The 25,944-nt window shown below is 38.5% G+C and overlaps 3 protein-coding genes across 4 annotated transcripts in view; 1 reads left to right on the forward strand and 2 right to left on the reverse strand.

The window, feature by feature from the left end:
- Nucleotides 1–19,217, forward strand: part of LOC129750073 (JNK-interacting protein 3) — a 39,620-nt gene extending 20,403 nt beyond the window's left edge. For both annotated transcript variants that reach the window (XM_055745282.1, XM_055745283.1), the window contains exon 11: nucleotides 18,564–19,217. In XM_055745282.1, coding sequence (XP_055601257.1) covers nucleotides 18,564–18,667 — 104 coding nt within the window. In that variant the 3' untranslated portion in view covers nucleotides 18,668–19,217. The remainder of the gene's footprint in view (nucleotides 1–18,563) is intronic.
- LOC129750077 (uncharacterized) lies at nucleotides 334–3,758 on the reverse strand. Its single transcript, XM_055745287.1, has 2 exons — nucleotides 729–3,758; nucleotides 334–665 (listed from the first exon to the last, which is right to left on the reverse strand). The coding sequence occupies exon 1, from the start codon at nucleotides 3,741–3,743 to the stop codon at nucleotides 1,014–1,016; it is 2,730 nt and encodes a 909-aa protein (XP_055601262.1). The 5' UTR covers nucleotides 3,744–3,758; the 3' UTR covers nucleotides 334–665; nucleotides 729–1,013.
- A 3,225-nt stretch (nucleotides 19,218–22,442) lies between the features above and the next one.
- LOC129750079 (homeobox protein Hox-B5b) overlaps nucleotides 22,443–25,944 on the reverse strand; it is a 54,048-nt gene continuing 50,546 nt past the window's right edge. Inside the window, exon 5 of the mRNA XM_055745290.1 lies at nucleotides 22,443–22,791. Within this exon, the coding sequence (XP_055601265.1) occupies nucleotides 22,450–22,791 (342 nt within the window). The 3' untranslated portion in view covers nucleotides 22,443–22,449. The remainder of the gene's footprint in view (nucleotides 22,792–25,944) is intronic.

The following is a 25,944-nucleotide window of genomic DNA, read 5'->3' on the forward strand; positions in this document are numbered from 1 at the left end:
AGCACCTGTCGTTTAGAATTTTTTTTTTCAAATGTTCGATTTTAATTTTCTTGATTATTTGATTTTGTGCAATGTAGATTGTATACAAGTTTGTTGCAAGCCAGCTTTGGTTCAATTTTTTTCCAATGTATTGAAAATTTGATTTAATTTTTATTTTGAATCTCCCCCTCCTCATGATGATTCAACTTTAAATGACAAAAGATAGATTTCAAATTTGTTCCGGCCATACAAAAAAAAGATGACACCTGCCTGACTTGAAAATTGTTTTACTCATTTCATACTATGAGCAATGTTACATTTTAAATAAGCGCCTATTCTGGGGAGATATGTGTTGTTGCGAGACAGTGAAACCAGTTTAATTTTGTTAATTTATTCCAGGTGTGAAGAATACAAAATTTCTAAAAGTAAAGTGACGTTAGAATATGTGTAATAAGATTAACTTAGTTACGCTTACGTTCAGTATTTAACTGTCACACAACTAGAAGGCACTTGTAATAATAAGTTGTACGGAATGTACGAAGGTGTAGTGACCTATAATGTTAGAGGTTATGTTGTATATCACTGCTTTTAGAGACGATTTATTTGAAGCTTACCGCGGCGGTACTTCGATATGCGCTTCCTTAGTGGTCACTAGCAGCTTTGCTTGAAGGCGATTGTAACGAGAGCTAACGTATGAGGGTAAAACTATAGATTAAAGTTGAGTTAAGCTGATCTTTTTAGTTTCTTACCGGATGTAGGCAGTTCAATGTGCTTAGCTTTTAATTGCGAAAGGCACTATCGATAAAGGTCGTAATTTACGCAGATCCAGCTAGATACAATAAGAATGTTAGCACTAATCGATAGATATTTAAGTATTGTACCTACAGATTCACTAGATTAAACTTTATAATCGCCAAATCTCTGAATTTTAACGTGATCTAGTTTCGAAACTAAACGTGGAATCGTTTTAACCGTAGCTTGAATGACAAATCAAATTTTCACCTATTCTCTTTTCCTAATCTTTTGACATGTTGTTAGTGTTCCTGCTGTGAAGGCATGTTTGACGTTTTTGGTCGATGATGGTTCGATGATAGGGGAGCGATGGGTTCGATGTTTGGATCGGCGGTCGCAACAGTCCCCCCCGGAGTGTACACTCGTGTACCGTCACCTATAACGCCGATGTCCAAGATCGCAAGTTTCGCTACAGGCCTATCATATATTCCAGTTGCTGTTTGTATGCTCGCCCATCGGCGGCATCCGTCCGGAGAGATGTTTGTAGCGATGATACGTCCCTTTGGCCAACAATTTCGGGGTAGATTCGGGTCAACGATGACTGTAATGTCCCCTACTTCGATAGGTTTGGTATTTTCAAACCATTTATGTCTTCGCGTTAAAGTTGGAAGATAATCGTGGACCCACCGTCTCCAGAAAACATTAGCCATTGTCTGTGATAGTTGCCATGATTTCCGAACTGCTATTGCGCTGTCGTCAAAGGGTACCCAAGGTTTTAACCCATTCGAGGAACCCACCAAAAAATGATTTGGCGTTAATACTTCAGAGCTATCGTCGTCAATGGGAACATGTGTTAAGGGCCTCGAGTTCACAATATTTTCAATTTCGATTAACATATTCTCGAGCGTTTCGTCATTTGGACGATGATTTGGATTTAGTTTGGCCAAATTCTGTTTAACAGAACGAATAAGTCTCTCCCAAGCCCCTCCCATATGAGGGGAAGCTGGGGGGTTAAAGCTCCATTTGGTGTTAGGAGAGGTAAACTCAGCAATGAGTTTGTCCTGGTTGATATCTTTGAGTGCTGATTTGAGCTCCTTATCGGCTCCAATAAAATTAGTGCCTCTGTCGCTATATATGCAGATAGGAACTCCTCTTCTAGACATTATGTTGCGTATAGCCATCATACACGAGTTGGTTGTTAAGGAGTGCGCTATCTGTAAATGTATCGCTCTAGTAGTTAGACAGGTCGCTAATACCCCCCATCTTTTCTCCTGTTTACGGCCGTTAACGACCAACATAGGCCCGAAGTAGTCAATACCCATATGAGAAAATGGGCGCGCGAAGGCAGACATTCGTCCGACTGGGAGCTCGCTCATTATAGGAGGCAGAGGTTTTGCATTTTGGTTTTTACATACCTGACAGCTTTTACGAACTTGTTTGTACAATGATCGTATACTCGGGATGTGATAGCGCTGACGAATCTCGTTGATAACTGTTTCATGATTCTGGTGATGATACCGAGAGTGAATACTTGAAACAATTAGTCTAGTTACGTGATGATTGCGGGGGAGTATAATGGGATTTCTCGTGTCCGGCAAGGCGAATTCGCACGATGATATACGACCTTGCATTCTCAAAACTTGGTTGCTGTCGAGAAAGGCACATAATTTGAACAAGGGACTTTTTCGTGGAATGCAAGTTTTCCATTCGTGGGAAGTCTGAGAGCCGAGTAATTCGATTTCGTGAGCGTAATCGGTTTTCTGAGCGATGCGAAATAAAAATTGTTCTCCCTTTTGCAAGTCCTCACATGCAAGCGGGCCTGTTAAGATAGGTTGTTTTCGAGCAGTGCGTTGCAGGTTGTATAGATATCGTAGAGCGAAGGCTGTTTTACGAAGAAGAACTGTCCATACAGAAAAGTCCTCCACATTAATTAAGTTCGACGGATATTCTTGGTGAGAGAGAACTTGATGCCGTAGCTCAACATCTGTCGTGCCTAAGGATTCTTCTGATCGAGGCCAATAGGACATTGGCAGAGATAACATATTGGGTCCCCGAATCCACCTACTAGTGCTGTTGAAGTCGGGAAAATTTTTCCATTTCGTCCCGTCATCCGCTACGTTTAGCTTAGATGGGATCCAATGCCATTCCGATAAGTCAGTTGATTCTAGGATGTCACTGACTCGATGAGACACGAACTGGCTGTACTTTCGGTGATCGGATGATAGCCAACATAGCACCGTTTTGGAGTCCGTCCAAAAGTACCGTTTGTTTATCGTGACTGTGGTTGATTCCATTATTGATTTTGAGAGTCTGGCTCCTATAACACTAGCTTGAAGTTCGGATCGTGGTATTGATAAAAATTTAAGCGGAGACACTCTCGTTTTCGAGCTAACCAAACCACATTCCACTATTCCGTTATTCTCGAATCGTAGGTATGTTACAGCTGCCATACCGTTCTCGCTGGCATCAACGAAGGTATGTAATTGAACGTCGGTGCTGAGATTTATTGGTACCAAGGAGCGATAGCAGCGAGGGATTTCGACTTGAGTCATTGTCGGAAGCACTTCGAGCCAGCGTTTCCATTTCTGGAACTCTTTGTGTTCTATAGGGTCGTCCCATCCTACTGACGTTCTCCATATTTCCTGAAGCAGGCATTTTAGAAACATTAAGAAATGACCAACTAACCCCAATGGGTCGAATATCTGCATCAGCGTGCGTAGAACCTCGCGTTTTGTGGGTATTTTATTGCCAGAAATAAGAGCCGGATCAATTCTTGGGGATACTTTGAATACGAAACAATCCTTCGACGTATCCCACCACATTCCAAGAACTTTTTCTGTAGTTTCTTCTTTACCGATGTTCATGTCAATATCGCTTGGTACATCTGACTTTAACCGACCTTCTAAGGTATCTGATACTATGGAGGAGTTGGAATGAAAATTTCTTATTTCGAAACCAGCGTGGCTGTGAATCGTTTTTACCTCGCTAGCTAACGTTATCGCTTCTTTTTCAGTTTCAACGCTGAGCAACATGTCATCAACATAATGATTTTCGACTATGGCTTTAGCTGCAGCTGGATACTGATGTTTGTATAGCTCAGCGTTTCGATTTTTGATAAACTGAGCTGTACATGGTGATGAACATGCGCCAAACGTCATCACTTGCATTATGAAAGTCGAAGGCATTTTTGTTCCTGGATCTCTGCCCCAAAAGAAACGCTGGCAGTGCTGGTCTTCTCTACGTATTAGTACCTGGTGATACATTTCGCGTATATCACCGCAAACAGCGAATTTGAACTCGCGAAATTTTAGCAGGACGGAGAAAAGCGAAGTTAATTGGTCAGGGCCCTTCAGTAGCATCGAGTTCAGTGAAATGCCATGTGCTTTTGCAGCAGCGTCCCAGACCAATCTTGTTTTGCCAGGCTTGTTGGGGTTGGTAATAGGAAATACAGGAAGATACCATACCCTCGGATGTTTTTCACCTAACTCGTCGGCCGTAAGTTTTCGAGCATAACCCTTATTGACGTAATCATCAATTTTATTGTCAAGTATCTTAGTCAGCTCTGGGTCCTTTTGCAGTCGCCTTTCTAAACACTGCCAACGGCTAAGTGCCATACTTTTACTGTCGGGTAGGCGGACATGATCGTACTTCCATAGGAGAGTGGTTTCGTAATGACCTTCTTTAAGATGCGTGGATGATTCGAGTAGCGAGATCGCTCTTTGATCATCTTTCGAATTGAGTGCAACGTCTCCCTTCGTCAATCCGAGGTTTTCTATGGCAAAGAAATTCTTCATGGCTGTGTGGAGGTCCTCGTCACTGGATTTTTCGCATGAACACTGTAGCACTGAATGGTAGTTGATTATATGTTGGTACCGAGTCGAGTTCGAACCATGACGTCCGTAGACCGTCCATCCAAGACGTGATTTGACCGCTATCGGTTCTCCGGATTTTCCTTCCAGACTCTTCACAGGATGCCCCAGATTGGCGTGATCTACACCTATTATAATCTTGGGACAAGCAGCTTCATAGGATTGAATCGGAACGTTGTGCAAATGTTTGAAATGTTTCCTCATATCCACCATATTCAACGTTTGAGGTCTAATGTTCAAGGACTTCACGGTTCTCACGTTTTTGATAGGATATTTTTTCATGTTTTCGCCGGTTCCTGATATTTCCAAATTTAATTTTCGCGATTCGTCTTCCCTGCGTTGAGTCCCGCTTGTCCATCGAAGACAAAGGCTTTGGTAAGGACCATCCAGTTGAAGTTCTTTGGCAACTTGATCATCCATCAGGGTTAGCTCGGAGCCGTCGTCGATGAAAGCGTAAGTATGAAGCTTTTTAGTAGCGCTGTGAAGAATTACTGGAACTATTTGAAACAAGACTCCACTAGCAGTTCCTTGATTGACATTGCAGCTTCCCACAACCGTTGTCGTTGGTTGGGGACGTGGCTTCGATTTTGCAGGATTATGAAGTAGCGGGTGATGTAGGAAAGTACATCCATTCTGGCCGCATTCCTTGCGCCGTCTGCAGGGTCCACTATGTCTCTTGATGCATTTGCGACATAATCCGTTTTCGTTGACTATTTTCCATCTGGAGTTATAGTCCAGTTCCAAAAATAATGAGCACTTGTCAGCTGCGCCACAGTGGCCGGAACAAGTAAAACAGTGCTCCTTTCGAACATTCTTAATTTCTTGATGGGTCATATTAGTACTCTGAGAGTTTTGATCTAAGGTGTCCTCGTTATCGCTGGGTTCCTCATGATGGTACAAGTAACCCTCCTTGTCTCGCCGATTTTTTGAAGAGGAGTTTGTGTTGATTACCGAGCTTGCGTCTTCCGCTATGGTGTACAACCAGCTGTTAAATTGTAACAATGTTGGGCTGGCGACATTTCTCGAATGTTCAGCCCACTGCATCTGCAGATTTGTGGGCAGCTTTTGAACCAATTCGAATCGCAATGAAGCATTGTACGCAAAGTCCGGTACACCGCAAGCCTCTATATTGGCACACAAGTTTCCAACTGTCAGTGCAAAATTAACGATCGTCTCAAGTCTTTCCATACTTGGAGGGGCAATTTTCCTTATTTTCGTCACGACAGCATGGACAATGGATTCGGGTCGACCGAAAAGCATCTTCAGTATCGACATTACGCCTGAAATGTTGCTTGGATGGAGGAGACGAGATCTGACAGCTTCTAATGCCTTTCCCTTTAGGCATTTCCGAAGTCTCAACATATTCTCTTCATTTGAGAATCCGCACATGTGGGTCGATGAGTTGAATGTCGTAATAAAAAGAGGCCAATCTTCGGAGTTTCCGTCAAATTCGGGTAGTTCCCTGGAGACAGCTTGGCGAGCAGCTAATTGGCTTCTATTGATAACCGATATCTTTATCACCGTAAGTGGGCTGCGATAAAGCATGTTGCAATGTTGTTGGACGCGGTATCGCTGATGGGTGCGATAAAGCTGGTGGATGATGTATGTCACGGTCACGATTCCTTGCGACTTCAGCTAACGGTGTAGAACGCTTTTCCGGGTTGAATTCATGTGGTACGTACGCATTCTCGTTCCGAGACGGGGCAGGGTTGATCTGCAGTTGATTGATTTTAGGCAGGTTAATTTCTTCAATCGGGTCGCTTCCAGCTATCAAGACAGATTCACTTCTACCCAGGTTAGTTTTATCGATCCAACTCTCGATCGCCGATAATTTATCTATTTCGCTGCGGTCATCAACTGTGCCTTCTTCCAGGGCGGCCTCTTCTAGGATCAAGAATTTTTGCTCTACGTAGTGTTGCTTAAGTTCCGTCAGGGCCTTTAGTTTCTTCAACCGAAGTTCAGCGATCCTCCTCGTACTGCTGCTAGAGATAATCGAACTCCTGATAGACTTGACTTCATCATGATCATCGGGTTTGGTTTCCGGATTCTGAACTACTATAGTTTTCTCCTTATTCGCTGGCTTACTTTTACTTGTGATAGTCTCACATAATGGGCACTTCCAATTTGTTTGATCCGCTACACTGGGTGTTACTTCCACACAGGAATAATGGTACCAAACCTCACATTGGTCACAAAGCACCATCCTACTAGTGTCCCGTTCATCGCATTTGCCACAGTGAAAATCTTTACGTTTCCTTACCGTTCGTACACCCAAAATTCAGCCTCTGTGCCAATGGCGTGTAGTCAATTTCATAGCATCATTGGTACAAGAAGATAACGCGACCGGCACTGATTCGATTTGCGCCCACCGGCATTAACCTCCCAGCGCAACCGAATTGCGTATGTCTGAATGAAACAAAATAAAAACGTTTTCGCGTCCCTCCCCATCGCATCACAAGCCGAAGAAGGATGGAAATAAATACCGGCCAACACCAGGCAGCCAGCGAACCGAGCACTGCGCGTGTGAATGTAGCAAAAGCAACAACAAAAACATCCTTCTAATTCAATCAACCGGCAAACACGGCTAAGCTGTGCGTGTGTATGTAGCAAAAGCAACAACAAAAACATTCCTTCAATTCACCGGCAAACAACACCGGCCAAGCTGACCGGATTTAGCAGCTGTGTATATGTAGCGTGTGTATGTAATAGCAGGCAGTAAGCAAAGCACAGTTCTCATTCAATGTGTTTCCCGTTCCTTCACTCCCGTTCCCTTTCCCGTTTCCATCTTAAGACAAAGGAATGCATTGAAAGGAGGCCAAACGCCGGGAAGCCGCCGTTGTACGTTTTTTGTGATTGATCGGTAACAGAAAGCCTATGACAAATATACCTCATCCTGCATGAAGCTCGAATAGTACACTGGTTAGGATGTCGGACTGGCAAGACTATACAATTGGTGATGTGAGTTCGATTCTCACTACAGTGCTGTGGTTTTAATTTTTATTTTCTTGTTTCTGGGATGAATTATCCAATAGGAAGGAAATCCCATAAAATGTTTTTCTTGTTTCGCTTGAATGTAGTGGTCATCATTTTGATTGGGAGCCGAGTCCTTATGCCAGTTACGGTTTTTCAAACATACCGTCTTCGGCACAGTGCACATTTCAGCGCATTATCGGCACAGAGATTTGCTAAATAGGCATTGGATTTTTGCAACCTCTTCTATGGGTGTAGTGGATTGCGTTTGGTTTTAGATTTCGTCGCTATCTTAAGTGCCTTGACTTGTTTAGGTTTAGCGCCGAGCTTGTTTTCTTCCGGGACGATGGTGGATATTGTGTTGTTACCCGTCGTTGGAATTTCTTGTTCTACCGTGTTTACTTTTTCGCTCCGTACGTTAGCATCTTGATCCGCTAGTTTCTCGTTATTCAATGTCGTGCTCGCCATTGAACAAATTTTGTATGATGTTGCGAGACAGTGAAACCAGTTTAATTTTGTTAATTTATTCCAGGTGTGAAGAATACAAAATTTCTAAAAGTAAAGTGACGTTAGAATATGTGTAATAAGATTAACTTAGTTACGCTTACGTTCAGTATTTAACTGTCACACAACTAGAAGGCACTTGTAATAATAAATTGTACGGAATGTACGAAGGTGTAGTGACCTATAATGTTAGAGGTTATGTTGTATATCACTGCTTTTAGAGACGATTTATTTGAAGCTTACCGCGGCGGTACTTCGATATGCGCTTCCTTAGTGGTCACTAGCAGCTTTGCTTGAAGGCGATTGTAACGAGAGCTAACGTATGAGGGTAAAACTATAGATTAAAGTTGAGTTAAGCTGATCTTTTTAGTTTCTTACCGGATGTAGGCAGTTCAATGTGCTTAGCTTTTAATTGCGAAAGGCACTATCGATAAAGGTCGTAATTTACGCAGATCCAGCTAGATACAATAAGAATGTTAGCACTAATCGATAGATATTTAAGTATTGTACCTACAGATTCACTAGATTAAACTTTATAATCGCCAAATCTCTGAATTTTAACGTGATCTAGTTTCGAAACTAAACGTGGAATCGTTTTAACCGTAGCTTGAATGACAAATCAAATTTTCACCTATTCTCTTTTCCTAATCTTTTGACATGTTGTTAGTGTTCCTGCTGTGAAGGCATGTTTGACGTTTTTGGTCGATGATGGTTCGATGATAGGGGAGCGATGGGTTCGATGTTTGGATCGGCGGTCGCAACAATGTGTAGAAAAATTAATTTAAGCATTTCAAGCCACTGCTTTGAATACTGTTCTTGACACGATGTTATATTTTATTTTCATAGAAGTCAGAAAATAACATTCCAGGGGAAAGCCAAAAATGCAGAAATCCACAGACAAATGTTTGCAGTGTACCATACTATCAGATAAAAAACCCATGTTGTTTTTATTTTGTCTAGGAAATTTGAAAAAAAAAATCATCAATTTGAACAAATGCAAAATTTTCAGAAAACGAAATAAAAAAAAAATCGTAAAAAATCTGATGACTTCAGATCTGACAAATGAAAGTGAATTGAGAGAATATTTTAAAATAATAGTACAGTATTGTTCCGATTTTGTCAGCCCCATCTTGAATTTAGGGCTGACAAAACAGGGTACCTGACAAAATCGGGAAAACATTTTTTCTTGAAAATAATTTCAATTTTGATTTGATGATTGTCCGTTTACTTGTTATTTGAATATTTTATGTCAATACCATGATAAGGGGTGACATTGACCCCTTTTCTTTATTTTTTACCCTTCTTACACAGTAGGGAATACATGTTTTTTTAAAAACCAACTTTTGATCCGAGGCCCGGAAGGCCAAGTGTCATATATCATTCGACTCAGTTCGTCGAGATCGGAACATGTCTGTATGTGTGAGTTCTTGATGCGTCAAATGAAAGGTCTTGCAAATAGCAAAATCGAGGACCTGTTCAAGAACTCAATCCTAAGTGATTGTTTACAAACACCTTTCATACAATGGATTGTGTACATGCCATTTGAAAAACGGTTGGTGCGTAGCTGCAGGATTGATATGCAATTGCAAAACAGCTGAATTTGTTGATCACGTTTTAATTTTAAGTATGTAATGGTACTTTTTTTATGGATTTACAAAAATAAATGTTTTATTTTGAACCGTCCTTTATTTTTCTGAATTAAAAAAGAAAAAAAAGTTTTATGAAAAACGACAAATCCACGTGGTTTGTGGATAGTTTCCTAAGGGACTATCCATAAACCACGTAGACTTATTTTTGGTCATTTCAGACCCCCCCCCCCCTTCCCCCTCGTATACTTTTGTCCATAAAAAAATCGAAAATTTGTATGGAGCGTAGACTTTAGCCAACCCCCCGACCCCCCCCCCCTTCCCCCCTGAAGTCAACGTGGTTTATGGATGATCCCTAAGGGCTATCCATAAACCATGTGATCAAAATGTGGTCAAGTTTCAACCTCCTTCCATTCTTCATCAATGAAAACTCTTATGAACCTTCAATCACCCCCAACCCTTAAAATACCAACCCTTAAGGGGCCGTTCAAATATGACGTAACACAATTTTCGAGCATTTTCAACCCCCCTTCCCCCCTACGTAACACAATCGTCTCAAAATTTCTAAGCAAAATCCACAAAGCCTAACAAACTGCTTACCCCCTCCTCCCCCTGAAAGCGTTACGTAATATTTGAATGGTCCCTAAAATACCAAGTGGTTAATGGGTGGTCCTCTACGTGGGTCAGGACAACCCAAAAAAAAACATACAGAGTTAAATGACTGGAGATTTTAGTTCAAAAGCAGAAAATTTCAACTAAATTTAAAGGCTGACAAAATCGGGATGAAATGCTGACAAAATCGGGGATAGACAAAATCAGGGGTAGACAAAATCGGGAGCTGACAAAATCGGAACAATACTGTATTACATCAAATCAACCTCTTAAAGTTGTTGAAAACAAAGTTAATGTTGAGATTCTGTAATCTTCTTTTTCTTTTTTATGAAAAAGAAAAAATCATTGAAAGACATTAGGTTCAGTTCTTGTACTTTTGAGAAAAATAATAAATCTAGAATTTTTGCTTGAAAACTTAAATTCGACCACATTTTTACATGCACGAGTGCCACTAAAAACACTTATTATTGCAATGAAACATAAACAATAGGTTGACATTTTTCTTAAATTTTATATAAGACACTTTATCATGCTTGTGATACCCGTGTCTTAGATTTTTTAATCAATCAAAAGTGAAAAGTATGAAAACCTTCAGAAATCATTAAAAAAGGATGAAAGATTTTCAACAAAGCTGTTTGATTTTCAAATCCAGGTGAAATATTTAAAATTTGGGCTTAAATGTAAGAAGTAAATCTAATTTGTTTCCTAGTCCCATGTTTTTGTTCAAAAAGTATTCAAACTAACTTAGCTCTAAATATAAATAACTAAATCTTCAAGTAAGGCGGGAGACATTTTCTCCACAATAAAACCCTACGGATGCTCAAAACTTCAGGTAATCCTGATCAATTTCATGTAACCGATTGATTTTTTAATGTAAATAAACCGTTTTGAACATTTATTAACACTCTGCAATCAATAACTAAGCTCGTAGAATACTTTTCTGATCTTAGTGCAATCAGTGGTAAGAAATTTTATTAGATTTTTCAAATGAAACATTAATCACTCTGTTTGTGACATTCAAACACTTTCCTCTCAATTTGTATCACTTTGATGTCTTCTACAAAATTGTAGCCAGGAGAATTTCCTATTAAATCGTGTTATTGACATATGATGTTGGATTTACGCTAAAGGGAAGACGAGCGTTTTCACAGTGATAAGTATTATTTTGTCTTTGGAAAAAACCATTAAAAAGTTTAAAAAATCTTCAAAAAAATAAAATGTTCTAGACCCCCCGGTGGATTATTTCAAATTTGGGCTCAAATGAAAGTGGAAAGTCTTAGCTTTCGAATGGTGCAAAAATTAGCGATGCTAATTTTCGCAACATAAAATTTTCTCCCAGAGACACCGTGTTATCCGGTCAGTTTTCGGATCCAGGAAACGATATGGTTTTCTTCTGTCCGCGTAACCAACAAACACCATTTTCACTGCCTTATTGTCGAGCTTCTTACGTTTTTCTTTAGGAACATGAACGTAAGCTTCCGAACCGATGGGTACGTTGAAACTACTGCAGTCGGGAGGGTCTTCCTTTTTTAACAGGTGCTGGTGTGTGATGTTGGTATGTCCGATACGTAGGCGCGTCAGGAACTTCACTTTCTCAGCTGCTTCAGGTTTAGTCTTCAACAGGTAAACCACTGTGTAAGGCTATGATCATTTACAGGGTGGCCACCCATTTGGGAAAAACGGGAAAAGCGGGAAAAAGACGGGAATTGAAATCCAACGGGAAAAAAGCGGGAAAAAGCCGGGAATTTTTTCACAAAGTCGGGAATTTTTGGCTCAGTGAAAATCTGTTCAATGAAGTTTAGTTGAATGTCGAAACAAGTGGAAATAGATTGACTGGTGATCTCTTCCCAATTGACTTCTATCAGGTCGAAAGTAATCCTCTTGCCGAGCTGAATCGGTTTCGATTAGTTTGAACTTACTTCATTGAACAACAAAAGGTTGTTCCCGGACAATCTGGCTGTCCTAATCGAATAGAAATGGGAAGAACAAAAATTCAAAAAACATTTTATTCCACACGGTATTGCTCCCTATTTTTTAATGAAGTTTTCAATTTACTTTAGAATTGCAGCGAGTTAGTGTTAGGATTTGACGAAACGTTAAATGTGCAGAAGCAACAAATGGATATTGGTGTGCGCTTCTGGAATCAAAACACAAACCTTTTTGAAGCAAGGTACATATAGGTTGGTTCTACAATCTTATCGACGACGCGCTTGAATGTCTGAATGGCGTGAAACTACGTTTTTCGAAAAATCATGATCTGCTGAAACGAGTAATCCAGTGTTCCATGGAGTAAAGTGTTCCATGGAGAGTCCAGCAGTAAATTAGAGAATGCTCAAGGAACTAACTAGCGAGGTTTAAGAACTTGTTTCGAATCCGGCGTACGAGATTCTCACCATTAGACTTCACACTGTACATTACTCGTTCAAGGAGGAACTGAGGAAAAGTGAATGGAATTTGGATGAATTTTTGGGGGCGTTGTATAGCATGTTCAAAAATATTCCACTTAGAAGGGCCGATAATACTGCAGTAACGGGTTCAACTATATTTCCGTTAAATTTTGTGACGTTCGGTGGGTGGAAAATTAACGTGCTGTCAAAATGCTACCGTACCTCAAACGGTTTATCGATGAGGTAAAAAAAACAAGAGGATAAAAAGATTAAGGAAAACCATTCAAATTTTAAGCGGAGTTTTCCATCGATTTCCCGGTCGAAGGTATTCGACATTGTTGCTAAAGCTGTAGGTGATAATTTTCTGGAACCAAAAATTGAGTTTTTGTTTTGTTACGACCGCTTCAACTGTTGAGTTTTTTTTACGCGAGTATCAGACAGAAGCACTGATGGTTCCATTTCTCTTCGATGATTTAACCGGGCTTGTAAGAGCATTGAGAAAGTTGTAAAGCCTGAACGACTAAACGTAAAATCAAAAACACTTATCGGAATTGAACTCTCAAAAATAAATCTTTTACCTCCTGGAAGGATAGAAATTGAATTCTCAACTAAATCGGCAATCAAGAAAGCAAAAGAGTCTGATCATGTTTCCGACAAGTATATCCTTGTTTTCAGAAATAGCTGTCGTTCGTTTTACTGTGGATTTTTTAATAAAATGGCTATGCGATCTCCCTTGTCTTATCTCATCACTCGGTATTTATCGTGCATAATCCCGATGTGATTGCACACTATCCAGATATTGCCAACAAACGTTAAGACCTGTGTCTAGAAGTACTTGTTGACTAGCAAAACTTAAGTAGACCTTGTGGCGATAAAATTAAGGACGAATTCGGACAATTATATGCAATACCTTCAATAAAAACATCATTTCGGGATATCGAAGAAAAACACAACGATTGGACATTTTTTTTGGATGAAACTTATTGAATTAAAGAAGGAATTCTTCAATTTGACGACCTTATTGAAGAAAATTCTAATTTTGTCTCATGGCAACGCGACGATAGAAAAAAGATTTTCCGTTAACGCGAAATGCTTAGTTGAAAACCAAACCGAGGAGATTCTGACAGCCCAACGTATCGTATACGACGGAATCAATATTACAGTTACAGCTAGGAGTTACAGTTACAGCTATAACGGTAACGAAATCGTTAATCCAGTATGCCCGCAATTCTCACCCGAGATATGTCGAGTCCTTAAAAGCAAAAAATAGAGGAAAATCTGAAAAAAATATAGCGAAACGGAAGCGAGAGGCAGAAAAGAAGTCTAAGGAACTGGAAGCGAAAAAATTGGAGGTGCTTTTCGACGCTCAGAGAGAGGCAAGCTTAATGGACGAAAAAATATATGACATACAAATAAAATAAAAATGATAATCTAACATATTACCCATTTTCTTTTGTTTAACATTTTCGAATCGAGTGACATAGTTTAAAAAATTAAAAAAAAATCCTGCTTATCAATCTAATGCTTTGTAGGTGAATTGGTAAACATAACTGAAACAAAAACCATTTAAAGATAATTTACCACTAAAAGAAAGCTTAATTGATTTTCGTTTATATGGTTTCAAAAATGAATATTCGGAAATTGGTTCGGTTTTCTGTTGTATAAAACCGGGAATTTCGTGAGACCATGCGGGAAAAAAACGGGAAAAATGCGGGAAATCAAAAATTGATTTTGAGTGGCCACCCTGCATTTAGTATCCGGACACTTTATTTCGGTGATAGCTATGTTACTAGAGCTCGGATATGCAAATTTTTAGCAGTGTTAAGTTGGTTATGAAAAAAGGACTATCTTGCCTATTTTTTCAAATTTTTAAGTTCACGTGTGTTAGAGATATACACGATGCAAAAAGACATGGTAAAAATCATGTTGCACAACCGCCTCGATATTCTTCATTGTCGACTTGAAAACTCAAGAACTGTTGGTTTTTTCTGATTTTTTTTTGCCCAAATGGTTAAGAAGTATAAGGAGCCACTCTAGATCGTTCACGAAGTTCAAACCAAGAATCGGAGTGGAACCCTTGATCTTAACTATGGCTTAAAGTCTATGGTTATTGGGGATAACTGAATGCAGACCCCTTAACTATGCAGTAAATCCGTTTCCGGCAGATAAAAAGTGTTGCCTAACTAGTAGACACCAAGTCATTAACTAACATTGAGCAGTTCCATGGATTGCAATCTGCGCAACCGGTTTTTACGCAATGTGACAGATGTGTTCTGATGGACAAAGAAATTTATGTTAAAAATGAATTTAAGAGGTCAAATTTTTCGAGATGCCTGCTCATGAAAAGGTTCCAACCACATTTCAATTAGTTTTTCCAGGTAAATTTGTGTAAAATATGATTTTGCAAAGGTTTAGCTTCTGTGGTAAAAATAATAGGTCAATAAATGACTGAAAAAAGTGTGCAAAGATAAAAAAAAGAGATTTTATGATAAAGTATTTATTGTAATTCATGACAAATTATTTTTTTATATTTTTACATTAAATATATTAACACTTTAATTTCCTCCATAGAAAGTATTTCTATTTTAGTATAAAGTACACACGTTTGTAATTGTCCGGATTCTAAATGATCATAGCCTTACTTGGTAAAATCATCTACCATTGTCATATAAAAGTGGTTTCCACTTGGTGTAGAAATTTCCACTGGACCTCCCAAATCCAAGCGCACAAGATTACCTACAGCCACTGATTTGCTTTCCGATTTTCTCGGAAACGAAACCCGACTCATTTTTCCTTGACAACAAACTTCACACACTTTACCACGCCCTTTTTCGGGTTAAGACCAAATCCCAAATCTTTACGGATAATTTTCTGGATTGCTCCCGGATCCCTGTGGCCGAAACTACGATGCCACAAATGTTTACACTGATCGGCATGTCGGGCCACCATTGCCTGCTTCGGGAACAGTTTCAGTCCATTGAATTCACCCGATTCTCCACCAAGCATCACTTTTCCGTTCTTCAAAATTCGGGAGCCCCCGCTTTCAAAAAGAACACTGTACCCAAGATCGCAAATCTTATCCACCGACAAGAGATTCCCAGCAAGTGAAGTCACATGATACACATCTTTTAGATGGACTCTCATCTTCTCACCACTGCCAGTCATGGAGACAATTCCCGCATTCCCCGAATGACTAGACTGGATCTTCGTGCCATCTGCAAGGCCAATTTCAATTTCAAATCCTATAAGGATCAATTCCGATGAGAAGGTTCGTATCACTGGTCATGTGGGATGTGGCGCCTAAGACCAAGCACCACCGACTATTGCCACACCTCTCCATAGCGCCTAAACACATCTCGAATTCCTTTGGAGTCTCCGCAGACAAATTTGTCTTCGCGCCTTGCTTCGAAATTTTCCGCTGATCCTGTCGCTTCTTGGTAAATTTGCGACAAAAGCGCCGGATATGGCCATCTTCACAACAGTGAACAAACGATTTTCTTTTTGAAATCTCCACTCCAGGATGCCATAAATTGTCGCTCTCTCGGGGCTTCACCCATAACATCCAAACGGTTGTGCAGTTACGTCATCGCGTTCAAGTGTTCTGGGAGATTGCCTTCTTTGGACAGCCTTAAAGAACACAACTTCCGCAGAGCATGCAAGGCTGTGCTCATCGACGCATCGTGGGCCCGTAATGGATAGGGATGCCATACCCCTGAAACCGACCCTTTAATCCGAAATAAAGCTTTGATTCCCGTTATTTTGATATCTTCAAACACACGCTTTTTGTAATAAGTTCGGCTTGTACCACAGATCATGACCTTGTTATCGACGTGAAGTGACGCCATAATCGTTTTTAGTCGGGAATCGCGAGTTTTGCGAGGAACTTTGGCATTACGTTGAACCGGAAGTTAAACAGACAGATTGGTACGCAGGAGATGCCCCAGCTAGGGCTACCATCAGGCTATCGATCAACGATAACCAGCACGAGTTGAATTTGGACGGCCAAAACCGTCCGAGCAACATAGTTGGCGTTGAAAAGGCATCACGAAACAACGAACTCAACCTTCAAAGTTTCACTGTTAGCTATTAAGGCAAGTATGCAACAAGCAATCCTCGCATGGAGAAAATGTGGAGTACCATCTATTAGCCCTGAAGTATGTAGTTCCATAACTGGCTGGCTCGTGCTGGACAGAAGATGACGGAGAATTTTATGATCGCTGGAGCTTTTAAAAAGAAAATTTCCGGACGAGGTGCTACTAGTTGAATACGAAAAGAATCAACGGTTGTTTGTTTGTTCCTCGTGCAACGAACCCGCACAAGCAACAAGATTGTCCGACCCGGTCGCGGAAGAGTTGAAAAAGAAGTCAAAGCCACAGAAAAAGAAAAGTCACACTGCACTGTACGGTAAAGTAGCCAAAGTGGAATGTGAAGTATCTGATCAAATGTGTTATTCACGAAAGAAAAAAAAGGTTTGATGCTCAGTGAGGCTTTGTACGCACCAAGTTTGGCATGTTTCTGTTGGATCTAATCTCACCGGGGCTCGGCCCGGCCAACTAAGGTTCCCCGCTCGCTGTCCAGCTGAGTGGTGCTATCAAACAGTTCCGGAGTCGCTCAACTCCCAGAGTGCCAACGATGAACGCGTTATTTTCTGCTGTGTTTCATCCGTGGTGGTGTCGAAATTCACACGGATCACAGTTCCGAAATCAAATCTCCGAATTTGCGCTCGTTCGAGCATATGGCATCCGGAATAATCTCCTTCGGGCGCAAACGTTTCCGGACTGTTGCAGTTCCAGCAAATTAAGATCAATTTCTCGGTTTAGAGCGAAATCCGGATTTGCTCTTCGTTGGAGTCAGACGTCTTCTCGGACAAATCCGAAAACAGTTCCGGTTGCCTCGGTTTTGGGATCATCGTTTAGAAGTTTGTATTAAGGTGATTGCAAACAATCACAAGCACGGGCGAACCATCGCGAGGGCGCATCCAAGATTGGCGTTCCGTAGTGCTGCGGACGGTGTCAACGTCAGTGGGGGTTGGGGAATACTCCGAGTAGCTGACCGGCGTGAGGGTGCAGAATCGGTGCTACGTCGGATCACGGGTTGGCTAGCGAGATTTAGAAAACCTCTAGAATTCCAGACATTTGGGGTCAACGTAATCGAGAGCAAGATATGTCAAGGCTCTCCGTGCTCTCCAGAATTATCATCATCCAGCGTTTCAGGCGCACCAGCAGAGTGTGTGCCACGAAGTACACGAGTAATCGCTGAGCTCTTCGGCATATTCGTCATCCGGAGAAGGCCAAGCACTCCAGCGTGTGCACCAAAAATGAACCTATCACAAGTTTTCGAGCATGCCTGTAAGTTCGCAAAATTTTTCTCATTATGAGGAACCAAGTGCGCAGCAAAATGCCGAGGAGTAAATAGCCTATCCACTAGAAATTTTTGATCTTTTTATTTCGATTGACCACAACTTGCGCCAACCCTTTTGGGGATTCTCGATTCGTAACATGGCTGGCATGGCTATGCAATAGAGAGGAAAAGCTGGGGAAACAAAATGGCCACACAGGCCAACAGGTTGTCCAAACTGTTATGAGTGGCAGAAAAGTTTGAGATTTTAATCAAACTAAATCAATTTTTTTTTTAAACTTTTATAAGATTATGATATTACTATAGTTTACCAAGTGAATGCCGTTGCAGTTTCGATTAAAAAAATCATAAACATTTTTTCAACACACTTTTCGGGGGAAACTCCTTCGAACACTATGTAATGCAGGACGGTTCTATTTATTTATTATTTTAAAATAGATATTTCTCGTTTTTTTTATTGACGTACTTTATTAAAACACATAGATAAACTCTGTTGTAGTTTTTGTTTTTTATTTCGCGAGAAAAAAGATATATTTAAATTTTAACTTAAAATCTCTTACTTTCAGGTGATGGTGATATGGAAAGTAGTGTCGAAATGGAATCGGAAAAAACTCTGGAAAACCAGAATGAAAAAAGTTTTATTATTGTTTGGCAAGTCAACAATGTTTGAACCAGAGGTAATTTAAATTTCTTATTATATACATACATAACTGAGTGCTAGACGTCTGTCATACTTGTTAATTTTGCATACTTAAAATGCTATTCAACCTGGTAACTGACTTTGGAACAATTAACAATTATTCCAATATACTTACTCAATTTTAGGCGTTGCATCTGCTGGTCAGCATTACCAATAATTTACTTTACCATAAATAAACGAACCATTTTGATACGCTAATCCAATGCGATTATCTAGAATCTCGCGATGCTTAACTATACCTATTGTTCAGTGATAGGAAATAACCATTATTAAGAACATTTTAATTTAATTTTTTTTGTTACCCAAAATTTACAGGTTTTCAATGTTGATGTATTTGTTTTTTTTTTCTTAAATTAGGCCTTGTAAATATCAAATGGATGCTAGTCGATTTTTAGTGATAAAAGTTAATTTGTATATAAATACGCAAAATAATGTATCTAGGCGAATTATGAATACTTTTAATTTATAACGCTATTATTCTATAGTTTTTAATTAAATAATATACCTTCATGCAGTTCGATTGTGAAATAATCCTTTGATTCGAAATGTCCTTATAATCAATAAATAGTACTACCTACTAAGTTTAGATTCAAAACTCATTTCATCAATTATTTCTGAATTTCTGAAACGAAATTAAACGTTTTTCAGAATTTGACGTAATTTTAAATAAGAAAATCTAATTCTATTTTTCACCTCATCTTATTGTTTCGAAAAATCTAAATTAAGAAGATGGATGGATCCCTCTTATTAACTACTGTATTTAAGTAAATGCCAAAGACTAGCATTTCACTTAGTGACAAGTCTAGTCCTCGATTATTTCTACCGAATGTCTGCTCAGGGAGCTAAGTACTTCACTGATATAGAAGTGGTTGATTTGAAAGGAATCCATCGATTACGATTCTTAATATGTCATGCGCAGAGGGTACCCACTGTGATAATTATACTTTTTTGATGTTAATTCACTTTATTTATTCGCGGTGAAAGAAATACAAAAAGCTTCCAAACGATAACCAACGCAAGACTTCAATGCTCTCTCTGTAACTCGTTTTAACCATGGTTCTCTCTGCCTATAGTGTGGTCCTGTTAAGATTATTAGAATCAGTATCATAGTTTTTCTATGTCTAATTTTCAGTACTCACCACATGTCATATTACAATAAGGTTTAAAATTCTTCTCCAAATCAAGATTCAGTATCCGAAATCCTTGGCGTTATTATTTATCTGACTGAGCTTGTACTCCATTTACCCAAAAACTTTTGCCCAGAATGAAAAATCCCCAGAATTTCAATCGCCAGAAAGCACCATTCCCCAGAATTTTTATTCCCAGACGAATCATTTCCCAGAAATTTTTTCACCAGAATGAACCATTTACCAGAAATTTATGCGTCAGAAGAACCATTTTCCAGAAAATTGAAAACATTTATCCAAACTAGAAATAAAAAAAAGAAGGAATTACTACAAAAAAATGGGGTTTCATAAATTTATTCTTTCAAGTTCGAATGCACAGCGTGAGAAGTCGGATACCAAAACGGTTTTTTAAAAGACCATGGTTAGCATTAAATCAATTAAAGTATCCAAACCTTAAACAAAGCAACACTAGAAAAAGAATCTGGGATTTGTGCCATTCTGGAAAAGGTTCCATTCTGGGGAAAAAAAATCTGGGAAATGGTCTATTCTGGAAAAAAAACTGATAAATGGTGCATTCTGGGGAATTTTTTCCTGGGAAATTGGGCATTCTGGGGTTTGAATTCGGGTAAATGGAATACAATCGACTCTGAAAATAAATTCTATACTCCAACTGAAATATGTTTTATATTAATTTTAAAACTGTGGATCTTGACCTGAAAGTAATATCACCAGAAATATAAACTGAAGACTAAAGTTTGATAATGCACATGTTTTATGTTTATTTTCGGACTCGATTTGAAAATTACTTTTCAAGATTAAATTGACGGTCGAACTTCCAAACAAAAGTAATTGTATTTTTAATTTAGTAGCAGATGTCCATTAGGTTATAAGCCCAGTAGTTTAAAGCAATGGCCACGAACGCGAATCCTGGAATTTTGTCATAAAGTCGACTTGTGCAAAATTTCAAAGAAACTACCTATTTTATTTTACTCTTAAAAAACGTGGAGAAACTAAATTTCAATTTTAATATCAAATGATTTAGAAATATCTAAAAAGTTGAGTTCTATTGTTATTTCGCAAAAATATGGTAGATTTCTATGAAACTTTTAAGAAGTGGCCTGTGAGGTAAATCAAAAATCGTTGCACGCCTCATGATGTTACCCATTTGAATTGTCAAAAGGCATCTTAGAGTTTATTATTCACTACGGTGCTCAATTTATTTTCCGATAGGGTGGTCCTAAAATAATTTAGAAACCTTAAAATAGAATAAATTTAACTTTAAATGACAAATTGCTACGGATTTGATACAGAAATACCAAAATAACATAATTGAAGATTGCTAAAATAAAAAGTCCCAAAACGTCGATTTTTTTCGAAGTAACACCAGATCTCGACGTTTCTAATACCGTTTTCGTTTTCACCACTGGCGCGGGGCAAAACTTTTTCCGAATAAACAAACATAATCGTCACCCGGGACGATGTAAATATATGGTTGCTATACTCACTAGACTGAGTCGATTTGGAGTACAGCTAATAACTTTTTTGTCTAAAAAGATACGAAGTTATGCTATTCGACAAAATTGGTCAGCGGAAAATTTCCTGGAAGAAATTTATAAATTGACACAAAAACCATTAGCAGGCTCGGTTCCACAGAAGAAACAAAAATGATGTTGATTTTTCAAACAAACAAAAATGATGTTCAATTTTCCCATACAAACCTAAAAGTTCAAATTTACTCATGTAAACGTTACTTAAAAATTCTGCAAAAAATCATGGATGAGTTATGGACCAAAACGAAGCTTTTAAGACCCCAGGGTTTGAGAAATTCAAAAATGACCCCAAATCGACTCAGTCAATACTCACCCTTATGCTTACCCCCACCACTGACAATCTCTACGGGTTGCAACCGCCTGCTTGAGGTTCAAACCTCGCGCAAAACTAGTGAATTAATAAACGAACACAATAACAGCAGTTAGGGCAAAACTCGTGGATAGCTAGGTTACCAATGCTAATAAACGAAAACACTATAAGTCATTTGGTATCAAAATAAAAATTTGAATTTTTCCTATCTCCTTAGGTGATTTTGAGTGTAAAATATCGTAACTTCGTAACTGATCAGTTTTTTTAGGCCAATCTACAAATGTATATACAGTATCGTTTATAATTGTATAGAAATTGGACGCACGCGCGCTGTCATTTCGAATTTGAACTTCAATAAATTTTTACGCTGATGATATTTTTTGATCATATTTTCTGCGTCAGGTAGATCAACTATAACTATAACAAACAACTATTATATCACTAAATTTGAGCTTTTTAAATGTTTTGTGGTCTGAGATACAGTAATTCGGATATGGCCATTTTGGCTGCCATCCGATTGCACATTTACCATGTCTGAAGTATGTAGTATGTTTGAAAAATTGTTGGTGTCATTCGACAATATTAAAATAACGACATGTTACATGTTAAACTTTGAGAAAGACTGATACGGTTATATCGAAACTGAACAATCATTTTCCGCTTGAAGACTATCCGCAAATAGCCGCAAATTGTGGATTTGATTTTCGGGTAGTATTGAAAGATACACATAAAAACCGTTAGATTATATTTTCGTTTTATTGATGATTATGTTATATATGGTTTGAAAACGTTACATTTTTCAGGATCTAATTTAAAAACAGGAGTGGTAGATGACATAATAGATTCATTTGTACACTTTTCGGAATTTAAATACGGCGGAATAACGTTGACTGGATTGGAAGGATTGGGAATATTACTCTTAGTAATCGAATAATCCGACTTGGGAGTTTGGTGTTTGCTGTGACTTTCTAAAGCTCGGTCTACTTTCCGGTTATCGTCCAACCGTGATGTATCCGTAGTTGACGATTGAATTGTGGATTTCTTGGATTCGTTTACCTTTTTGGATCTTTTCCATTTCATTCTTCTGTTCTGGAACCATATTTTGACCTGAATTGAAAGAAAAGTAAAATCTTTTAGTATGGCCATAGATCTACAGACACTCAACCAAAACAATTAAATAAGACTATTTTTTAACTTGGTTTAGGGTCTAGATTAAGATAAACGGTAATTGTTGCGCAACTTTCAGAATCTCTAAACACAGAGAGCCTTATTCTGCGAGTAAGGTGAAGTGACTCGCAAAAGTCTAGATTTAGAAGTGAAATTTGACGAGTCTCCCCAAGTAACATTTAAAGTTTTATAGCAGGCTACTAGATCAAGTTTTGGTTTTATAAGGGTCTTGAAGAGTCAAATAAAACTATCGGTGCTACTTGGGACGTCACCCGACTCGCAGAACAAAGCCGAGAATGTTTGACGATTTTTTAAAGTCGATAATTTTTTATTTATTTATTTATTTAATGATCCCGCGCCGATCCTCCGGTGCATAGGGCCGTGGTAAAAGACCTCCACTGTTGACGATCCGGAGCCAGCGTCTTCACCTGGTCCCAGTCAAGATTCTCGTCGACAGTTATTCGAATTTCTGCGGCTAGGCTTCGCCGCCACGAGTTTCTGGGTCTGCCTCTTCTTCGATGTTCTTCTTGATTCCAATCTAGCGCCCCTCTGCAAATCTCGTTTTCATCTTTTTGTAGGTTTCCACGTTCCCGAATCTCGATTTCTAGCGCCCTTTGATGACACCGGCGATGTAGTTCCTTTTATCGGTTTTTACTTTTCGACGTCATTTTATTCAGTTTTCTTAAACCTTTCAAATGCTCTGAAAAGTTTTTTGATATTCCATATAGTTTTCGAGTAAATTCAGAAAAAAACGAAGTGACGAATGTGCCATTTTGACGCCGATGTGACTAATTATCCGTCCCATTTAAAATAATTTTATATTCTTTTAAGGCGATCATTTTTTATTTTATCAAATTTGATACGTAAATTTATATATTTTCAGAAAATAGGCTTTCATTCATACAGTACCGTTCATAATTGTATAGAAATTGGAAGCACGCGCATTGTCACTTCAACTTTGAACTTCTATAACTTGTTACTCTAATGATATTTTTTGATCAATTTTTTTTGCGTTAGATAGAACAACTATCACACGATTATACCACAAAATTTGAGCTTTGTGGAGTTTGTGTGGCTTGAGATACAGTTATTCCACAGAGAACCAGAGAACGGGCCCCGAACAAATATGTGTCAAGTACGTGTGTAAGAATTTGAATCGTCGGCCATTTTAAAACCGTTAAAATTGGCCTAAAAACAGCACCATCTAGTGGCTCTTAGCTAAGTGACTCAGCTGTTGTTGTTGGTTTTGTTTGTCAACAGTTGAGAACACTCAGAACATAAATAACCCAAAATTTACTTCCAGGTCGCACCAAAGCAGAACTCAGCTAGTTTTATTTTTTTTTTTTGGGTGTAAACGAAATCTTGTTTTTGGCAATGTTGCCTTTGGTTCCGTTTTGAATTGAGCCACTGATTTAGTTTGGGCAAAAACAGCAAACATTATTCAATTGTTAGACGAGTAAGGTAATATAACGGTTCAATTATGTGTCTGGTTTAATGTGAATTATAATTTCAAAAATAGTTAAGTTTACATTTGCCACAGGATTTCTGTATGATGTGTTAATTGATGATACTCCTCGATTGGATAAATAAATTAAACTTTTCTTTTAGGATCAGATTATTAAAACAAATTTCACTCATAACGAAGCATTTCAAATATAATCAATTGAATGTTTCACCGCCCATCTTCGTTCGAACATTGCAAAATTATAGCACGTTAACATCGCGTCATTCCTGCGCCAGGATAGGACTTCAGTACATACTTCCGAAAATATTCGAAAATTGGAATTGTTTTCCAAATACCGAATTTTGCCTCTTAGTCGGATCAGAGTATTAATAGCATGAAGGTTACCCTGACACTTCCTAAGAATTTAAGGGAAAAGAAAAAGGCATTTGAAAGCAACTCGATATCAAAGTTTAATAAATTCTTCAAATATTCCTCCCTTCCATTACACTCATTACAGATATCCGATAACAAAATGCGCCAATTTTTTTCCAATACTACCGAGATAACAATTTTGTGAAAAAAATAATACTGAACGAATTTTGAAATTTGTGTTCATCATGGAAATATATTCTAAATTATGACTTTTTTCAGTTTAGGCTTGATGTAGTATTTTTTTATGTTGACAAAAAACAAACACAGGCAAAAACCGAAAAACATACAATTATTTTCATACCCGATTGGGTGACAGAAAATACATTTGGCTTTGAGTGCATTTTTCATTCGTTGAAGGTGCTATTGTCTGAGCGTGTAGAAAAAATGGAAAAAATAAAAGTACCGGTAACGACATCTGGTGGCTCTTAGCTAAGTTGCAAAAATGGCGTCGTTTATTTTGAAATCACGGTTGGTATTTTTACACACGGTTGGGGCTCCAGCCCGAACTCTGGTTCTCTGTGGTTATTCTACGAAAATCGGACTTTTTGGACTTTTCTCATTCAAACTGCAATATCTCATAAACTACGCTACATTTTTCATTGAAATTTTGCAGAGTGATTGTTGAAACATAAAGCTAGCATGTCTGAAAATTTCGAAAAGTTCTATCGATGATATCAAAAGTTACGCGAGGTGCAATATTACAGGCATGAACCTAGAAATGCGATTTCTATAGAATTATGGACGAATGTTTCCATAGGAAAATCATATTCTCTGTTTAACAACCAGTAAATCTATTTCAACCAAAAAATCAAAACAATATCGTGAGATTCTGATTTCAAAACACAAATGGATCATTTATTCCATTTCTTCTTTTCTTCATTGCTTTTGCCAGACACTTTTTGTCTGATGGTTTGATGGAAACGATATTGTTCTCATGAATCGTCCAAAAATTTATAGAAATCGCATTTCTAGGTTCATGCTTGAAAAATTGCACCTCGCGTAACTTTTGATTTCATCAATAGAACTTTTCGAAATTTTCAGACATGCTAGCTTTATGTTTCAACAATCACTCCGCAAAATTTCAATGAAAAATGTAGCGTAGTTTATGAGATATTGCAGTTTGAATGAGAAAAGTCCAAAAAGTCCGATTTTCGTAGAATTACTGTATCTCAGGCCACACAAACTCCAGAAATTTTGTGGTATAATAGTGTGATAGT

This window comes from Uranotaenia lowii, chromosome 2 (genome assembly GCF_029784155.1).
Source record: "Uranotaenia lowii strain MFRU-FL chromosome 2, ASM2978415v1, whole genome shotgun sequence".
NCBI classification, from domain to species: domain Eukaryota; kingdom Metazoa; phylum Arthropoda; class Insecta; order Diptera; family Culicidae; genus Uranotaenia; species Uranotaenia lowii.

Coding starts and splice junctions, on each gene's coding strand:
- LOC129750077 (XM_055745287.1), bottom strand. CDS start 3,743: ATGTTGCTCAGCGTTGAAACTGAAAAAGAAGCGATAACGTTAGCTAGC.